The following is a 15,783-nucleotide window of genomic DNA, read 5'->3' on the forward strand; positions in this document are numbered from 1 at the left end:
CCTGTAATTCCGGCTACTCGGAAGGCTGAGGCGGAAGGATCGCCGGAGCCCAGCAGGTCGAGGATGCGGTGGCCGGGAGCAGCCACTGCACTCCAGTCTGGGTGACAGAGTGAGACTCCAACTCAAAAAAAAAAAAAAAAAATAGGCATTTGCCCATCATTTTTTAGATTTTAATTGGCCTTAGACTTTGTCCTAGTAAAATTCTATTTATTTAAAAGTTGTAGTCAACAATGTTTATTTTAAGAAAAGTTGAATGGAATAGAAATCAATGATTTTTAAAAAATTAGCTTGAGGGTTAGTACTGTTTAGTGCTTTAACTTAAAAATTTTTGTTTTTTCAAATGGTAGTCCTCTAATGGAGAAAGTTTTTTTGAAATGATATTATACAAATAACTGTATTCTACTTTTTTTTTTGCATCTTTTAGTTTGGATATGGAAAAGCTGGAGCTCAAACATGTTTGAGCTTGGCACCTTCAGTTTACAAAATGGACCCATCTTTCTTGGCAAGTGAAGGTTTTGGTGGCTTTTTGGGTACAGAGGGGTTGGATGCTAACATGGACCCAACAGGGGTTAAGAATAAACAATAGTTAAGAGTGTCCATCGTTTAGCAGCAGTTTTACTATTGCCAGTAAAGTACAATTTAGCCTCTCTCCCTAATTCTCTCCCGTCCCCCACCCTTTGCACTTTTAGGTGAGATAATGGGGAAATATGTTGAAAGATCAGGGTTTATTTAAAACTTCCTTGATTACTTGATCTTGAAAATTTAGGATGTCTTTTGAACTTCCTTTGATTATCAATCTAGGATGACTTAAAATGGACAGTGATCAGATATCTATGCTAATGGCTAATGTCTCTTAACAGTCTTCTATACCCAGAGATAATGTTTTCTGATTTGAATTTTTTGCTGGAAATGGGAGTTCATTTGAAGTGGCTTAGTTCCTGTCACTGACAAAGAACTCCTAAAGATAATTACAAACCAGCTGACAAGCACTTATTAGGCATTGTGTGCTGGGTATGGGAGATAGGATAAAAGATGTCCTGGGCCCTCCTCTGGAGGATTTGTAGTCTAACTAAGTAGAAGACAAAGATATTATTATAAAGCCCTTATAAGCCATATATAATTAAGTGCTAAGGTGTATGTGTTCCAGATGGGAGTTGAGGTAAATTCATAGCAGGAGGTTATGAGCTGAAGCTAGTATGATATGAACAGCTTAGTCATGAATGATTATTCCTGTGCATGGTTCTCTCTAAGAGTTTTCCAAAATTGGTTTTAACATGTTTTCAGTATGTTAGAAAGGGCTTTCAGGAGAAGTGCTGCATCTGATTCCTTTTTGCTTTATATTTTAATCTTTAAAGTATAGTTTGCTATTTATTTTGGGGTGAAAGTGAACTTGTAACTATTCAGCATGGATAAGATATGTTCGGGCCTTAGATTACATTTAGAGAATATAATACAGTCTTATTTCCTTAATTTATAGTTGCTTTCCTCGTATGTCTCTAATGATAAAATAGTGTAGTGTCATATTTAATGGTTTTCTATGAAGTGGTATCTGCTATGGTTTCCCCTCTTTTTGTAGTAGCGGTGTTGGGGAATGCCCAAGTGTCTTGTAAAACCATCCAAAAGTTTCACCTGGGACAGATAAATCTACTATAGCTCTGAGTAAATAAGGACAACTGAACTTCCATTTTCTTAGCCCTCTAGAATCTCTTACATGTCATTTCGTTTTAAAGTATTGTTGAAGATGTTAATTTTATTCTAGTAAAACTTATATGATGAAGGGGCTAGTAACTTTTGGGATCATATATTTCTTCTTATATCTTATATTTTTATCTGAGTGTTTCTCATTCTTTCACAGAAATCCCCAAACAAGATGTTTGCATGAACAATTCTGGGCCTTTTAAAACTTTCTGCGTGCTCTAGTACATCAACCCTAGAATATTGATTCTTAAAAATTTTCAGCCACAGCTTGTCTCTTTTAAGCTTCCGTAAAAACTAAGGTTGATATAGGACTTTGTGCCATTTACAAATAGAATCTATTTTTATAGAATGCTTTATTTTCCAATACTTTTTTTTTTAGTTGGGGTCTCACTCTCTCACCCAGACTGGAGTACAGTGGCACGGCACACTCATGGCCACTGCAGCCTCGATCTGCTGGGCTCTGGCCACCTTTCCACCTCAGCCTTCCAATTAGCCAGAACTATAGGTGCACGCTACCATGCCTGGCTAATTTTTTATTTATTGTAGAGGTGAGGTCTTGCCAAGTTGCCCAGGTGGGTCTTGAACCCGCGGGCTCTCAAAGTGCTGGGATTACAGGCAGAGCCACCGAGCCTGGCCATTTTCCAGTACTTTTATCCCGAAGTAATTAGAGCAAAACTGACCCTTTAAAAGAATCTAAATTAAATGAGAAAGATATAGACTTTCTAATCTGGAAGTGTAATGGCTAAATTAGAACAAGGTTTAGATTAGATTTCTTCACTGAAACATAATGACTAAAATTAGGGAGTTTACCCCCTTTGAATCTTAAGGGAAGAATTTTTAGATTAAAAAAAAAAAAAGACAGTCCTTCTTAATACAATGCATGGTAACTACATAGAAACTTATTACCTTAATGAAAAAAAAAGGAAAATAAAATCAAACCAAATTTAGATCAGTTACTTGATAAAATATTGCTATGGGACTTTAGTAAGAATATGTTAGGGGTATGTTTCTGTAATATATAGGTCATTGTTATAGAGGACAGCCACCATAGTTTTCCCTAAAGAGTTTACTGGTATCACTGATAAAAAGCGAACTCTTTGGTTAGGCATGATGGCTCACACCTGTAATTCCAGCACTTTGAGAGGCTGAGACGGGAAGATTGCTTGAGCCCAGGAACTCAAGACCCAGCCTGGATGACATAGCAAGACCTCATCTCTACCAAGAAAAAAAAAATTAGCTGAGTGGTGTCAAACACCTGTAGTCACAGTTACTTGGGAGGCTGAGGTGGAAGAATTGCCTTAGCTCAGGAGATTGAGACTGAAGTGAGCTGTGAGAATACCACTGTATTCCAGCCTGGGCAACAAAGTGAGACTGTGGCTCAAAAAAATAAATAAATAATAATAATGATAATAATTCTTTGGCATTTGAACCATTGGTGTGTCCATATATGACATTTTTCTTACAGTTATAATGCTTGTATGTTTTTTCTGTCCCAATTCACTTTATTCCAGCTTGATTCACTATTAATCCTTTACAGAACAGCTTGTATTTGGCAAAGCTGTGAAAAAAATCAGTCTCTTCTAAATAAGACTCTTTTTCGATTAAAAATTCCATCTTTGCAGTTAAAACACTTGTAAACATAACACAATTTAGATAGAGTTGGATGACTTTGCAAGACTGCTATTTTTGTAATGGTGAAGGATATGCCTAAAGAGCAATCTGGTGATACTGGGCTCTTAGAACTTCCTTGAAAACAGTTGGAATTTACTGCTGCATGCATTGGGTCAGATGAATGTGGGAGTATGAGTTTGCTGGCTTGCAATGTTCAATAGATATTGATGCTTTTAGAAAAAAATACTGAATAAATGTTGGGTCTTTATTTATCTTTTGCTCTGTGAGATGAGAGATGTTGATGATCCTGAAAGATGTTTTAGGCTTTCATCCTGCAGTATCTGAAAGGAAATGTAATCAAAGTTTGAAAAAACGTAATCTCTATATTCTGCCAGCTTCTTTAGTTGGAACAACAGTCTTACCTTGTTGGAATATGCATAAACAAGAGACCCACATAAAACCTGACCTGATAAACAGCCAGGTTTTTTAAAAACTATATTTTATTTTAAAGATGGGTACAGTTCAGGGTTAGGCATACAAGTGAACATCGTACAGGTAACAGCCAGGATTTTGTTTGACAGTGGTAAAAAATGAAGCATGTTCCCTTAGCCTGGCTCTTCCTTCTTTTTCCAAGTACATGAGACAATACAGATTTTTTTTTAGGGCTGCTCTCCTGACATATTGGTGAAATCAAAGTGTACAATTATTATTTATCAATTAAAAGACAAAATAAGTACAAAGAGAAAAGTATAATAATATCACTTGTGTAATATAATCCTGGACAGAATACTAACCATATTGAGCTGAGTCTGGAGTCATATAAAGTAAATACTAAAGCTCTGATTCCTTTCTTATTTAGTCTTTTCCTGGACTTTTCTAGAGGAGTGTCAAACTAAGATTTAGACAAATATAAATAGAAGCAAGTCACACAGTAGTGTTGCAACACAGTCATAACTTGAACTCAGTCTTTTACTTGATAAAATAAAAGATTATAATTGTTGCTAATCTATGGAACACCTTCCCTTTTTAGAAGGGTTTTAAAAAACAAAGTAGTTATTTCTACCTGGCTAAAAGTGCTGTCAATGTTCTAATACAACATTGAAAAAATGTCTGCCTTATCAGAGTAGAGCATGCCCAGGATTGGTGCCAAGTGTTGTGTTATGCTAGGTTACTTCCAAAAGTAACACTCAAAAACTAATCTTCAGTTAAGCCCTTTGTGGTCAGGAAAAAAAAAGTTATACGGTATAATAAAAGAGAACTCAGAACAGTTAAGTAATTTAGAAATAAAAAGATGTACCAAAACATTAATTCTCTGTCACTATCAGGACTATAGCATATTTTAAGTTCTATGAATTTTATTTCTCCAGAGGTTCCAAATGGCCTGTGAATGCCTGATGAGTATTAAAAAACAACAAAACCAAAAATACATATACACATTGACCAACAATTGCTCTTTGTTACCCTTTTCTACCTCAAATTTTATTGTCTCCCCACCAAAAAAAGCAAACAAACTGCATTTTGATTTGGATAAAATTGTGTTAAAATGAGACTTTAAAAATAATCCCTGGCTGGCTTTACAAGTTGGCAGATGTCCAGCAATGCCAAACCATTTGCCATCTGCCAGTGGTAAGCATGGTTATCACTTTTAATCATTTAGCTTTCTATTTCGGGTTTCTCATATTTAGTACAAATTGTGAATATTCACCTTGCAGAGAGAGGCACATTAATTCTTAGGCCAGAGCATTCCTGTTCTATTTAATAAAATGTATCTTTCTTCCTAAGTGAATATATCCCCTTAAAATGAGCTATTATACTAAGCACATTTTATTAGTGGGGACATTTTTAAAGGCACTTTGCTATTTTCATTTTATGCTTCTAAATGAACAGCTGCATTACAAAGCATTCCTCAAGTGTGCTATTTTGTGCTATGTAGGATCAGCATTTTATTAGAAATCAGTAACAGTATTTCTTCATTTTCCCCTCTGTCATCCTGGACAATAATTTGATATAATAGGAAGTTAGTTATATTAGACTCTGCATAGAAGTAGATCCTGAGAGTTAGACTTAAACTTTTGTAGAGGAGTATACTTAATTCTTTTGTTGTGTGTGTTTTGTACATAAAACTAGGGCAGTGTCTTATAGAATGTTATCACTGTGTCTCAAATCTCACTTGCCAGCACGTAGGAAGTTTGTTTTGGTTTCAAAATGTACTTTGCCCCATGGTGGCTGGCAGGATACAATACTATTGACATCACTGTGTTTCAAATAGAAAATTAACAAGTAGCTACTGTTGTGATTGCAGATTGCCTTCCCAGTCCCTGTGAGAGAATGCTTTTTCTTTTGGACAGCAACACTTCTTAGCCCCTTGGTATCGTTAAATCAGCCAATGGGGGCTGCCAGAATAGGGATGAACACCAACAAAAGACCAAAGAGTAGAAAAACTGTTAATAAGGCAAAAATGTTTAATCAGTTTCCAAACTGATGTGAAAGATAAATAATTAAAAAAATTCTCTTTCACCAACAGCTAAGTTTTGACAGGAGTCCAGGTTCAGAGCCTGATCTTTCCAGAGAGGAGTATCCTTTCCCTCCACCCAAGCCCCTGGAGAGTTGCCAAAGGAAAATAAGCTATTTTGTATTTAGAACAAATTGCCACTGTTTTCTCCAGTGATGTAGCCTTATTTCCCAGACTTTGAAACTTGGAATACAAAAAGTTCTTGTGTGACCAAAGAAGAAATATGGTGCATGATCAAGTTTTTCTTTTTAACCAAATCCTTATAAACAGATAAGAGAGGGGAGGTATGCATAGAAACTAAATTTAGCACAGAATGGACGTCAAGTGAGCAATTTCTGTTAAATTACTTTGGAGATTGGATTCCTTGTGGGAGTTCCAGCGAAGAACATATGACTCTGGAACAAGATTTTAATTATTTCTTTTCAAATAAGACGGTCAAAAATGAAATCTTCTGTAGCTATGAATGCAGGACAGTAAAAAAAAAAAAAAAAAAAAAAGTTGTTTGTGTGTTCTGCACTGTGGTCTTCAACTGATTGATAGACCATGGATCTTGTTAACCTGTACATACACTAATTTCTCACTTATCACATAAGATAAAAATTTTTGCTTCCTTGCATTGTGGAATACCTTTTTAAACTTTTCCCTCTTGTATCTGGGTTTTCTTAGCTCACTCTTTTCATTTCCTTCCCCCTTCCCTTTCCCTTTCCTTTCCCTTTTCCCCTCCCTCCCTCTTGTCTTGTCTTGTCCTGTCCTGTCCAGGTTGGAATGCAGGGCACTCTCCGGGCTTATTGTAGCTTTAGTCTTCTGGGCTCAAGCGATCCTCCCACCTCATCTTTCCAAATAGCTGGATCTATGGGCATGCACCACCACCTAGCTAATTTTTTAATTTAAAAAATTAAAAACATTTAAAAATAAAAAAAAAATTTTTTTTAGCTCTCACTATATTGCCTAGGCTGGTCTCAAACTCTTGGGCTTAAGCAATCCTCCTGTCTTGGCCTTGGTGGATGAGCCACCACATCCAACCTAGCTGTTTCTTTTCTGTTTTCTTCATCCCCTGTAATTGTAGATACTTTGATAAAGTCATTCTGTTGTAATGGCTACAGTTCTTAAACACTTTGGTTCACTATTAAAAGAGATTTTGAGACAGGAGGATTGCTTTAGGCCAGGAGTTGGAGAACAGCTTAGACAACATAGCAAGACCTCATCTCTACAAAAATAAAAATTAAAAAAAAAACAACAGGCATGTGGCACATGCCTATAGTCCTAGCTCCTTGAGAGACTGAGGCAGGAGGATCACTTGAGCCTAGGAGGTCAAGTATACAGTGGCACCACTGCACTCTAGCCTAGGAGACAGAGCAAGACCCTGTCTCTGAAAAGAGAGAGAGAGAGAGAGAGAGAGAGAGAGATGTCAATTCTAATTAAGAGGGTGGGTCAGGCTCAGTGGCTCAGTCTGTAATCCCAGCACTTTGGGAGGCCGAGGTGAGTGGATTGCCTGAGCCCCCACAGGTTCTAGACCATCCAGGGCAACTTGGTGAGACCTCACCTCTACAATAAATAAAAAATTAGCTGGGCGTGGTAGCATTCACCTGTAGTTCCAGCTACTTGGAAGGCTGAAGACTGAGGCAGAAGGATCACCGGAGCCCAACAGGTCGATGCTGGGCTGGCTGTGAATGTTTCACTGCACTCCAGCCTGGGCAACAGAGTGAGACTCCCCCTGCAAAGAAAGAGTTAGGTTGGAGATTGTTGGTTACTCTACATGTAGACATCTTTGGTGGAATGCACCTTAATATTCACTAGTGACTACAGCTGCACTAAACAAACAAACAAAAACAGGTGTTAAGAATTGTAGCATTCATGTGCAGATCTCTCACAAATGCTGGCATGGTATCTGATTATACTCTTTGGAGGTATCAGTATTGATTATTACCTCAACTTTGGTGAGTTAGAGAGTCCCAGAAACATCCCCTAGAAATTACATCTCTCCTCCCCACTGTGTGCCAGTCATTTTGTTTGGTATTGGAAAAACAGAAATGACTAAAAGTTATGCTTCAATCTTAATTGACATACAGTGTGATTAGTGTAAAAAACAAGTATTAGTCACATGAGGAAGGAGTATGGCAAGGAAGGTCTCATGGAATAAAGAATAGCTTGGCTGTGGGCTGAAAAACGAGGTAGATGCCCACCAGGTGGACAGTTGGAGAGAAGGTCATTCCAGGTAGAGAAATCAGCAATTATAAAAGCACATTTGGTTGTGGAAGAGGTTTGCAAGGGTGTGAGTAATGGGAAGTAAGCCTGGAAAGTTGATAGGCAGAGGACTAAATTATAGTTTCAAACTGGTAAAGATAACTACTGGCATCTTTAAAAATCTTTATAGCATCTAGCTCAGTGGCATAATAGGACAGTCTCATTGTTTACTGGTGGTTATTGTTATTAACTGAGTGGCACTTCATGCTCTTCCTATCTCTAAGTTGTAAAGACTAAATGAAATTTCAGGTTACATGAGATCTGTGTAGTTTGAGAAAGAATATGCTAATGTTTTGCCATCATTAATTTACTCATACGTTTCTCTTCTCTTCCCTCTCCCCCATCCTTTTTTCCCTCTCTAAACCTTTGAGAGTCATAATCCCAGCCTTGAGGTCAGAAATGATGTTCTAAAGTCCAAAGTAATAGTGATCTGTAGTCATTTGCTTTAGCAGTTTGAACATAGATTCCTGGAGGTCCTGTGATGAAGTATAGGTTCAGCATCCCAAATCCAGAAAACTGAAATGCTTCAAAATTTGAAACATTTTGAACAACAGCATAACACTCAAAGGAAATGCTCTTTGGAGCATTTCAGATTTCGGATTTTTGGAATTGGGATGCTCAACCAGGTATAATGTAAATTTTTTTTAAAAAAACAACTAAAATTCGAAACACCCCTGGTCTCAAGCATTCAGATAAGAGATACTCAAACTGTATGAAATAATGTGAAGTTTATTTGAAGACTTCTTTTATTTTATAAGTATATTTTGCATCATCTTTGCTTGTTTTATACAGGATTGTGTTTTTTCTTCCAAATCTTTGAGAAAAGTATGACTTCTAGAAGGGATACTATAACCTTGAGGCTTCAAATACTCTCTGGCTCAGTGTTAAGTACCTCTAGGGGTATGCATATCCCCTAAGAACTACTTAGATTTTATTAGGAGAAAGCGATTTTTAAAAATTTTTCCAAGAATAGCATGTATCCCAACCAACTTTAATTCTTATTTGTATATAGTTAATCCTTTTCATGCTGAGGTTGACAATGTGACAGTATTAGAATATTATATAGTATATGTAATATATCATTTGTATAACTTATGACTTCATTATATTTGGTTGTTTTTTTTTTTTTGAATTGGAGTCTCACTCTGTTGCCCAGACTGGAGTGTAGAGGCCACTCCTGGCCACCACAGCCTCGACCTGCTGGGCTCCGGCGATCCTTCTGCCTCAGCCTTCCATGTAGCTGGAACTACAGGCGCGCGCTACCACGCCCAGCTAATTTTTTAATTTATTGTAGAGATGAGGTCTCGCCAAGTTGCCCAGGCGGATCTCGAACCCGCGAGCTCAGGCAGTCCATTCATCTCGGCCTCCCAAAGCGCAGAATTTCAGGCCGAGCCACTGAGCCCGGCCATATTTGTTATTTCTATTTGGTTTTCTTATTCTGTTTTTTGTTGTTGTTTTGAGTCAGGGCCTTACTCTGTCACTCAGGCTGAGAGCAGTGATATGATCATGGCTCACCACAGCCTCGGTCTTCTGTGCTCAGGCAATCCTTCTGCCTCAGCCACCTGAGTAGCTGGGACTATAGGCACATGCCACCACACCCAGCTAATTTTTTTATTTTTGTAGAGACGAGGTCTTGCTATGTTATCTAGGCTTGTCTCTAACACCTGGGCTCAAGCAATCCTCTTGCCTCAGCCTCCCAAAGTGCTGGGATTACAGGGATAAGCCACCATGCCTGGCATCTATTTGGTTATTTTATAATACTACTTAAGAAGAATATTAAGTGAAGGCAGCCTCTTTTTGAAAAGTGAGGAGAGGATCAACTGTTTTCCTAAGTTTTTATTTCAGTTGTCATTGAGTCCCATGACTACCACATCAGATCTAACACTAGGGAAATGCCACTTGCCAAGCTACTGCTACTTGAGGGTTAATAGTCTGTCTATTTTCTGTGAAGTAGGTAATATATGAGTTGTAGGTGAAACTATAATTTTCAAATGCCATTTTATAGAAATAACTTGTCTAGTTTTCTTATTTCATAAACAGAATAAGCTGTACAGCAGAATGTGATCATGTACATTTAAATAAATAAAATTTATAAGCAGCAGCATGCTTTTGATGTATCAGTATCCATTTTTAGTGTCATTTTTCATAAGAAAAAAAGGCAGGCAGATTTTTGGAGGTAACGTGGAGATTTTCAGAAGATTCTCAACATATTTAGAGAAACTTTGGTACATAGAATGTGTAGGATAAGCAGCTAGCTGCCGTCATATGCAGAAGTTTGTGTGGGGAGTTGAATAACCTGGCCACAAGCCACTAGAGCTTTGAAGAATGTGGCTCATGGGTGGACTCACAGCTCATTGTGTAACGTTCAGCAGAGAGGAAAATATAAGCTCTGTCTCTATCACTTGATTTGTTTTCCATTTTGATTATTTAGTTACTTGGCAAAGTCTTGGTATCCTGTAGTGGAGGAATGAAAGACAAGCAAGTTCCAGAGAAGGCCCATGAAGGGCATTAACCAATGGATGGTTTGTGGAGCAGGGTGGGGGTTAGATTTCTTATTGTTGGACAGGGGGATCAGAGTTTCAAGTGACTACTTGAAAAACATCATCAAATGATACTTGTGATTTTTTTTTCTGAGAGAGAATTCTTTCCTCTCTCTTCCCATAACAGTTTGTGCTTCTTGTAGTTGATATACCTATGCTTTAAAATATAGCTATTAGGAGAGACCATTTTATAGCAAAATCATTTCCCTTCATGTTCTGTGGTATATCAGCTTGGCAGTAGAGTTTACAGGGTTTGAAATCAAAAGCAGCATTGGTTCCTTCAGGGAAAAATGATTCCGATCTACCAAAATAAAAACCAAACAGACTCTAATTGTTCTTTTTCCCACAAGGGGCTTGCCCTTTTTAAAGGTGTGGTTAATTTTGATAGGACTCTTCTCTCTAACAGAATTAGTGGCTGGGAATTGCCTTTTCCCTTGGGTAAAACCCACTTTTAAATCTCATTTTAAAAAGATCTTGAAGTGTCTTTGAAAATAAAAGTTCTTTGGTATCTCTCTATTCTTTAGCCCTCTCCCTCTCAGCAAGGAGACTTCAGTTTTCTCCCAGAACATGTCCTGCTGTAGTATCTGATTCAAACTTTGCTTTACTATTGCTCATGCTAAACTAGGAAAGCTGTCAACTTTATAGTTTTTATTGAGCAATCCATGTGTTTTTAAAAAATTTCTAGTGTGGCCGGGCTCAGTGGCTCAGCCTGTAATTCCAGCACTTTGGGAGGCCGAGGTGAGTGGATTGCCTGAGCCTGTGGATTTGAGACCAGCCTGGGCAACTTGGCGAGACCTTGTCTCTACAATAAAAAATTTTTAAGAATTAGCCAGGTGTGGTAGTGTGCACCTGTAGTTCCAACTACTTGGAATGCTGAGGTGGAAGGATCTCCAGAGCCCAGCAAGTGTACGCTGGGGTGGCAGTGAGTATGCTGCTTCACTTCAGCCTGGGTGACAGAGAGACTCCAACTCAACAACAACAAAACATTTCTAATGTTAAAGAAAAGTTAAATAAATGTCAATCAGGGGTTACATTTTTAAAAATCATCTTCCTTCAAGTCTAGTTCTAGAAACGTTACAGTTCCAGTTTCTTCCACATGCTGTTTGTCTAGTGTTCGTCATAATATTCAGAAAAGCAGAATTAACTTTCCCATCCTTCTTTCCCGACTTTGACTCAATACGCAGGACCGTGCCTTTCATGAGTCCTTATTCTGTCAGCTCTTCTTGAAGACTTGAAAAAATCACTGTGTGATACTAGCATTTTTTCCTAAGTAAATATTTTCAAATCAAACCAAGCCTTTTTATTCTATCTCTTGTCCTCTTTCCATCCCCCAGAGCCTTACAGTGCCCATGATTTGGCAACCCCATACAGGAGGCTCCTGAGCTACCAATCACATGAGAAAGAAGGCAAGAAAAGAAAGGACAGATGGCATCAAAAGATAGGCCTTTCTAGGTCGTTGGTGGTTAAGCTTGCAATCTGGTTACCAACAGGGAGTCTATGGGGGAAAAGCACCACTGTAAGGGAAGAATAATTTTGCCATACAATTCTTGTTCCAAGAATTTATTGGAGAGAAAAGATAATGGATTTTCTGATTTAACTCACTCCAGAGTACAGTCACAGGGTATCCATTGCTCTTGGTTGGGTGCATGTTACCTAAGTGGCATCTGAATACATATGGTAACTGCATTATTTGGATGGGAGTCTGAAAAGTGGGGCTACCTCTTGGTCAGCTGCTGTCCTTCAACTGCCATTAACCCTTTGTTATCCTACTCTCCACATGCCTGTTTTATTTACAAATACAAACCTGGAAGAAATGACTTTTAACTCCCACAGATAACCTCTCCCCACCAGAGGACCAAGGAAACCATTCACTGATCATTTTTCACATTAATATCTATTTTGGAGTACCATATTTACAAAACATGGAGAATGGCATCTTTGACCTTTATGGGACATGATATCTTGGGTACATTTTCTTGGTGTAAGCTGTATTTCAGAGCAGATTAATAATTATTTGACTGAAGAAGTGTTCATTAGTGGCTAATGAAAAACATTGTAGAGGATGTCCTGTCTTCTCTCTTCATTTTCCAAACCTTGGTCTGGGTAGCTCCTGATTTAACAGTGCTATTGAAGATCCCCAGACTGCTAAACTTGGCCACTTATTTCCTTATAGAATCCACCTTGGTTGTTTTTTATTGAATGAATGAAATGAAGGCACTTGTTATTTTAGCTTTAAACTTAGTCCCAATCTATAAATTTACTCTTTTAATTACTGGGAAAATCCTTGCTTTTTCATAGACAAATTCAATAAACTTCAAGTCTAAAGTCAAGTTTCAACCTCTTACAAGTCTCCTCCTCCAGTTACAACCTCTACATTTATTCAAATTGTGTTGTCCTTGCTATCAGTGTGGCTCTTTACAGTATGAACCAAATGAGACAAAATCATATGTTTCATTTTGTATCTAGATTATAAGTTGTTAAAGCTTACATTTGTTTTATTTTTCTTGCTCAAGCAAGTATCTGGAATAGTGCTACACAAAAGACATAATAAATATGTGACTGAATGATTAAAATAAAGAGAAAAAATATATTTTAATATGTTATTTTCAGCCTAGGTTTTACTGAACATCACAATTGACCCACTCTTTTTTTTTTCTTGATGTGAAAAACGATAGTAAGGCAGTTTCTTAAACTAAAAAGTAAAACATAATTCCTACATATACTGAATTTTGGGGGATAAGTAATTTGAACAAGATTGACAAGCTATTGTGGTAATGTACTCTACTAGTTGCTTTTAACTTTTTTAGAAGACTGAATTCAAAGCTAGAATGTCTAGTTATTAGCAAGACAACCACCAGTCTCTCCACTTTCCAGTCATATCATGAGTGCAGTTGTTTGACATACGAGTATACCATAATGCTCCTAATGAAGAGTTTAAAGGCACTTTTTACTTTTTAAAAAAATCTGTTCAGCAAGAGCATTCTGATCACATGAAAGTCCCAAGAGATGTTTCCAGTTAAAAATGAAAATTTTTCTTCAGTTTCTACAAATTTGGGTAGTATAGCAGGGGAGGAAAGTGAAATTGTTAAATATTATTAAGAGGCATCCAGTAATATACCTTTAGGGAAAATTAAAATATTCCTTTATTCACATCTGGTATGTCAGGTTTCAGCCTGGAGCCAATTATGACTTGAGGTATTGAACTCAATGAAGACATTTGGAATGGAAATACCTACAGAACTTTATAGCTGGGCTAGTAGATAGGTGCTAAAAGATTTTTGACAATTTATCAGCCAAACCTCTGACCTCACTATCTTAATCATCCTTTCTTGTCAGCAACATACTTGACTGTTTATTACCTCGTACTACCCCTCTTTCAAATTGCTAGCATTTGAGAATTTCAATTGACATTATTTCTTGTATATTAAGATAGAGAAAGCATAGTTTGGTGGGTGAGCTCGTAAAACCATATTGGTCCTTTCTGAGAAGAAAACGGTGGCTGTGTTTGTTGCTGATGCAGTTGAAACAGTTGCTAAAAGTTCAGTTACAGCTCTTTGAGAATCAGGGGTAAACTGTGAACATATTTGTGAATTTTTTTTCCAGCTATATTGTTAGCTGTTGAATTATCTTATGCCTTATGAAACACAGGTCCAAAGATGTTAACTAGTATTGTTTTAGGATGAAATTATGTACTTAGAAATCACTCTTATCACCATGATCACAGCTGTTTTAGAGCATTAGGAAAGTAAATCCGTGAAGCTCTCTGCTAGCATTTCCAGGAGAGTTTTCTTCCAACTTTCCCACAGGATGAGTAGATATGAGAATTCAATGACTTTCAATAAAAATTTTTATCACCTGTTGTCCTTGTGGATTAGAGGCAGGTAGTGAGAGAAAAGAAAGAGATGGCGGGAGAGAAAGGAAATTAAAAAATAAATTAAAATTAATTGAATGAGCTTGTTTGTATACTTAGATAGGAAGTAGAGGACTGTTTTATGTGCTATTTCTGTGGCTGGAATTGATCACAGGGCATATATTGACAACAGGGCATATATTTTATCTAGCTGATCATAGAATTTTTCTGCTTCTGTTGTGATGGAACATAAGAAATTATCATTTTTATAAGTGAAAAATGGCTGAATAACAAATTCGTATAGTTCAACCTAAAATATAACATGTAGCCAGGCTTGGTTGCTCAGCCTGTAATCCCGCACCTTGGGAGGGTGACGTGAGTGGATTGCCTGAACCCGTGGGTTTGAGACCCACCTGGGCAACTTGGCGAGACCTCACCTCTACAACAAATCATAAATTAGCTGGGTGCGGCCACTGCACTCCAGTCTGGGCGACAGAGTGAGACTCCAACTCAATAAATAAATAAATAAATAAAACATGTAACAACCTGTAGGATGGCTACAATTGCAGAATGGTGTGTGTGTGTGTGTGTATAAAAGGTGGCAGGAGGAAATGAAAAATTGTGAATATTTTATACTCCCATGGTATATCACAGCTGAAACCCCCTACCCCAGCCTGTGATTTTAGGCAATCAAGATCAAATAAAATTGTCCAAGTATATTTTCTCACTTCCATATTAATATAGTTGAGATAGTTTATGAGGTAAACTAAAAAATAAGCCATCTCTGACAGAGATTACCATTGGGGATAATATTCTAAAGTAACTGTGTCTATGTAGTACAACAAAAATGGTAAAGGTGCCCCTACACTTGAAGATGCTTTGAAACTGAAGAATTAGGGGTGTAACATCTACCCTGTAGGCCGAATAACTGTACATTGTTATTTATCCTAAAATAGGTTTTATGATGTTTTTAGGGGAATAGCCAGGCTGTGCGGATTTGACATTTTGTCTTTCTTAGGCGAGCTCATCTGCGCCTGTGTTTAGAACGCTTAAAAGTTCTGATTCCACTAGGACCAGACTGCACCAGGCATACAACACTTGGTTTGCTCAACAAAGCCAAAGCACACATCAAGGTGAGAATTTTTACTTTCAGATTTGCACAGTTCACTTGGTTCTGGTTTAATTATTGGCTATGATTCCTATTTATATACATCGGCTAGTTTACCATGCCCTCCTTAATAATTGACCTTAAGAGAAATCTTTCTAAAACCTTATCAGCTAATCTGATGGGAGCAACATAACCTGATTAAACTAAATTATTTTGACAG

General features: G+C 37.5%; 1 protein-coding gene across 5 annotated transcripts in view; it reads left to right on the forward strand.

The window, feature by feature from the left end:
* The window catches only part of MXI1 (MAX interactor 1, dimerization protein), a 72,566-nt gene that overhangs the window by 49,213 nt on the left and 7,570 nt on the right, over nt 1-15,783 (forward strand). For all 5 annotated transcript variants that reach the window (XM_008061835.2, XM_021714338.1, XM_021714341.1 and 2 more), the window contains one exon: nt 15,474-15,588. In XM_008061835.2, the coding sequence (XP_008060026.1) occupies nt 15,474-15,588 (115 nt within the window). The remainder of the gene's footprint in view (nt 1-15,473; nt 15,589-15,783) is intronic.

This window comes from Carlito syrichta, unplaced genomic scaffold (assembly GCF_000164805.1).
Source record: "Carlito syrichta isolate Samal-C Ts95f unplaced genomic scaffold, Tarsius_syrichta-2.0.1 Scaffold305628, whole genome shotgun sequence".
Classification (NCBI taxonomy): domain Eukaryota; kingdom Metazoa; phylum Chordata; class Mammalia; order Primates; family Tarsiidae; genus Carlito; species Carlito syrichta.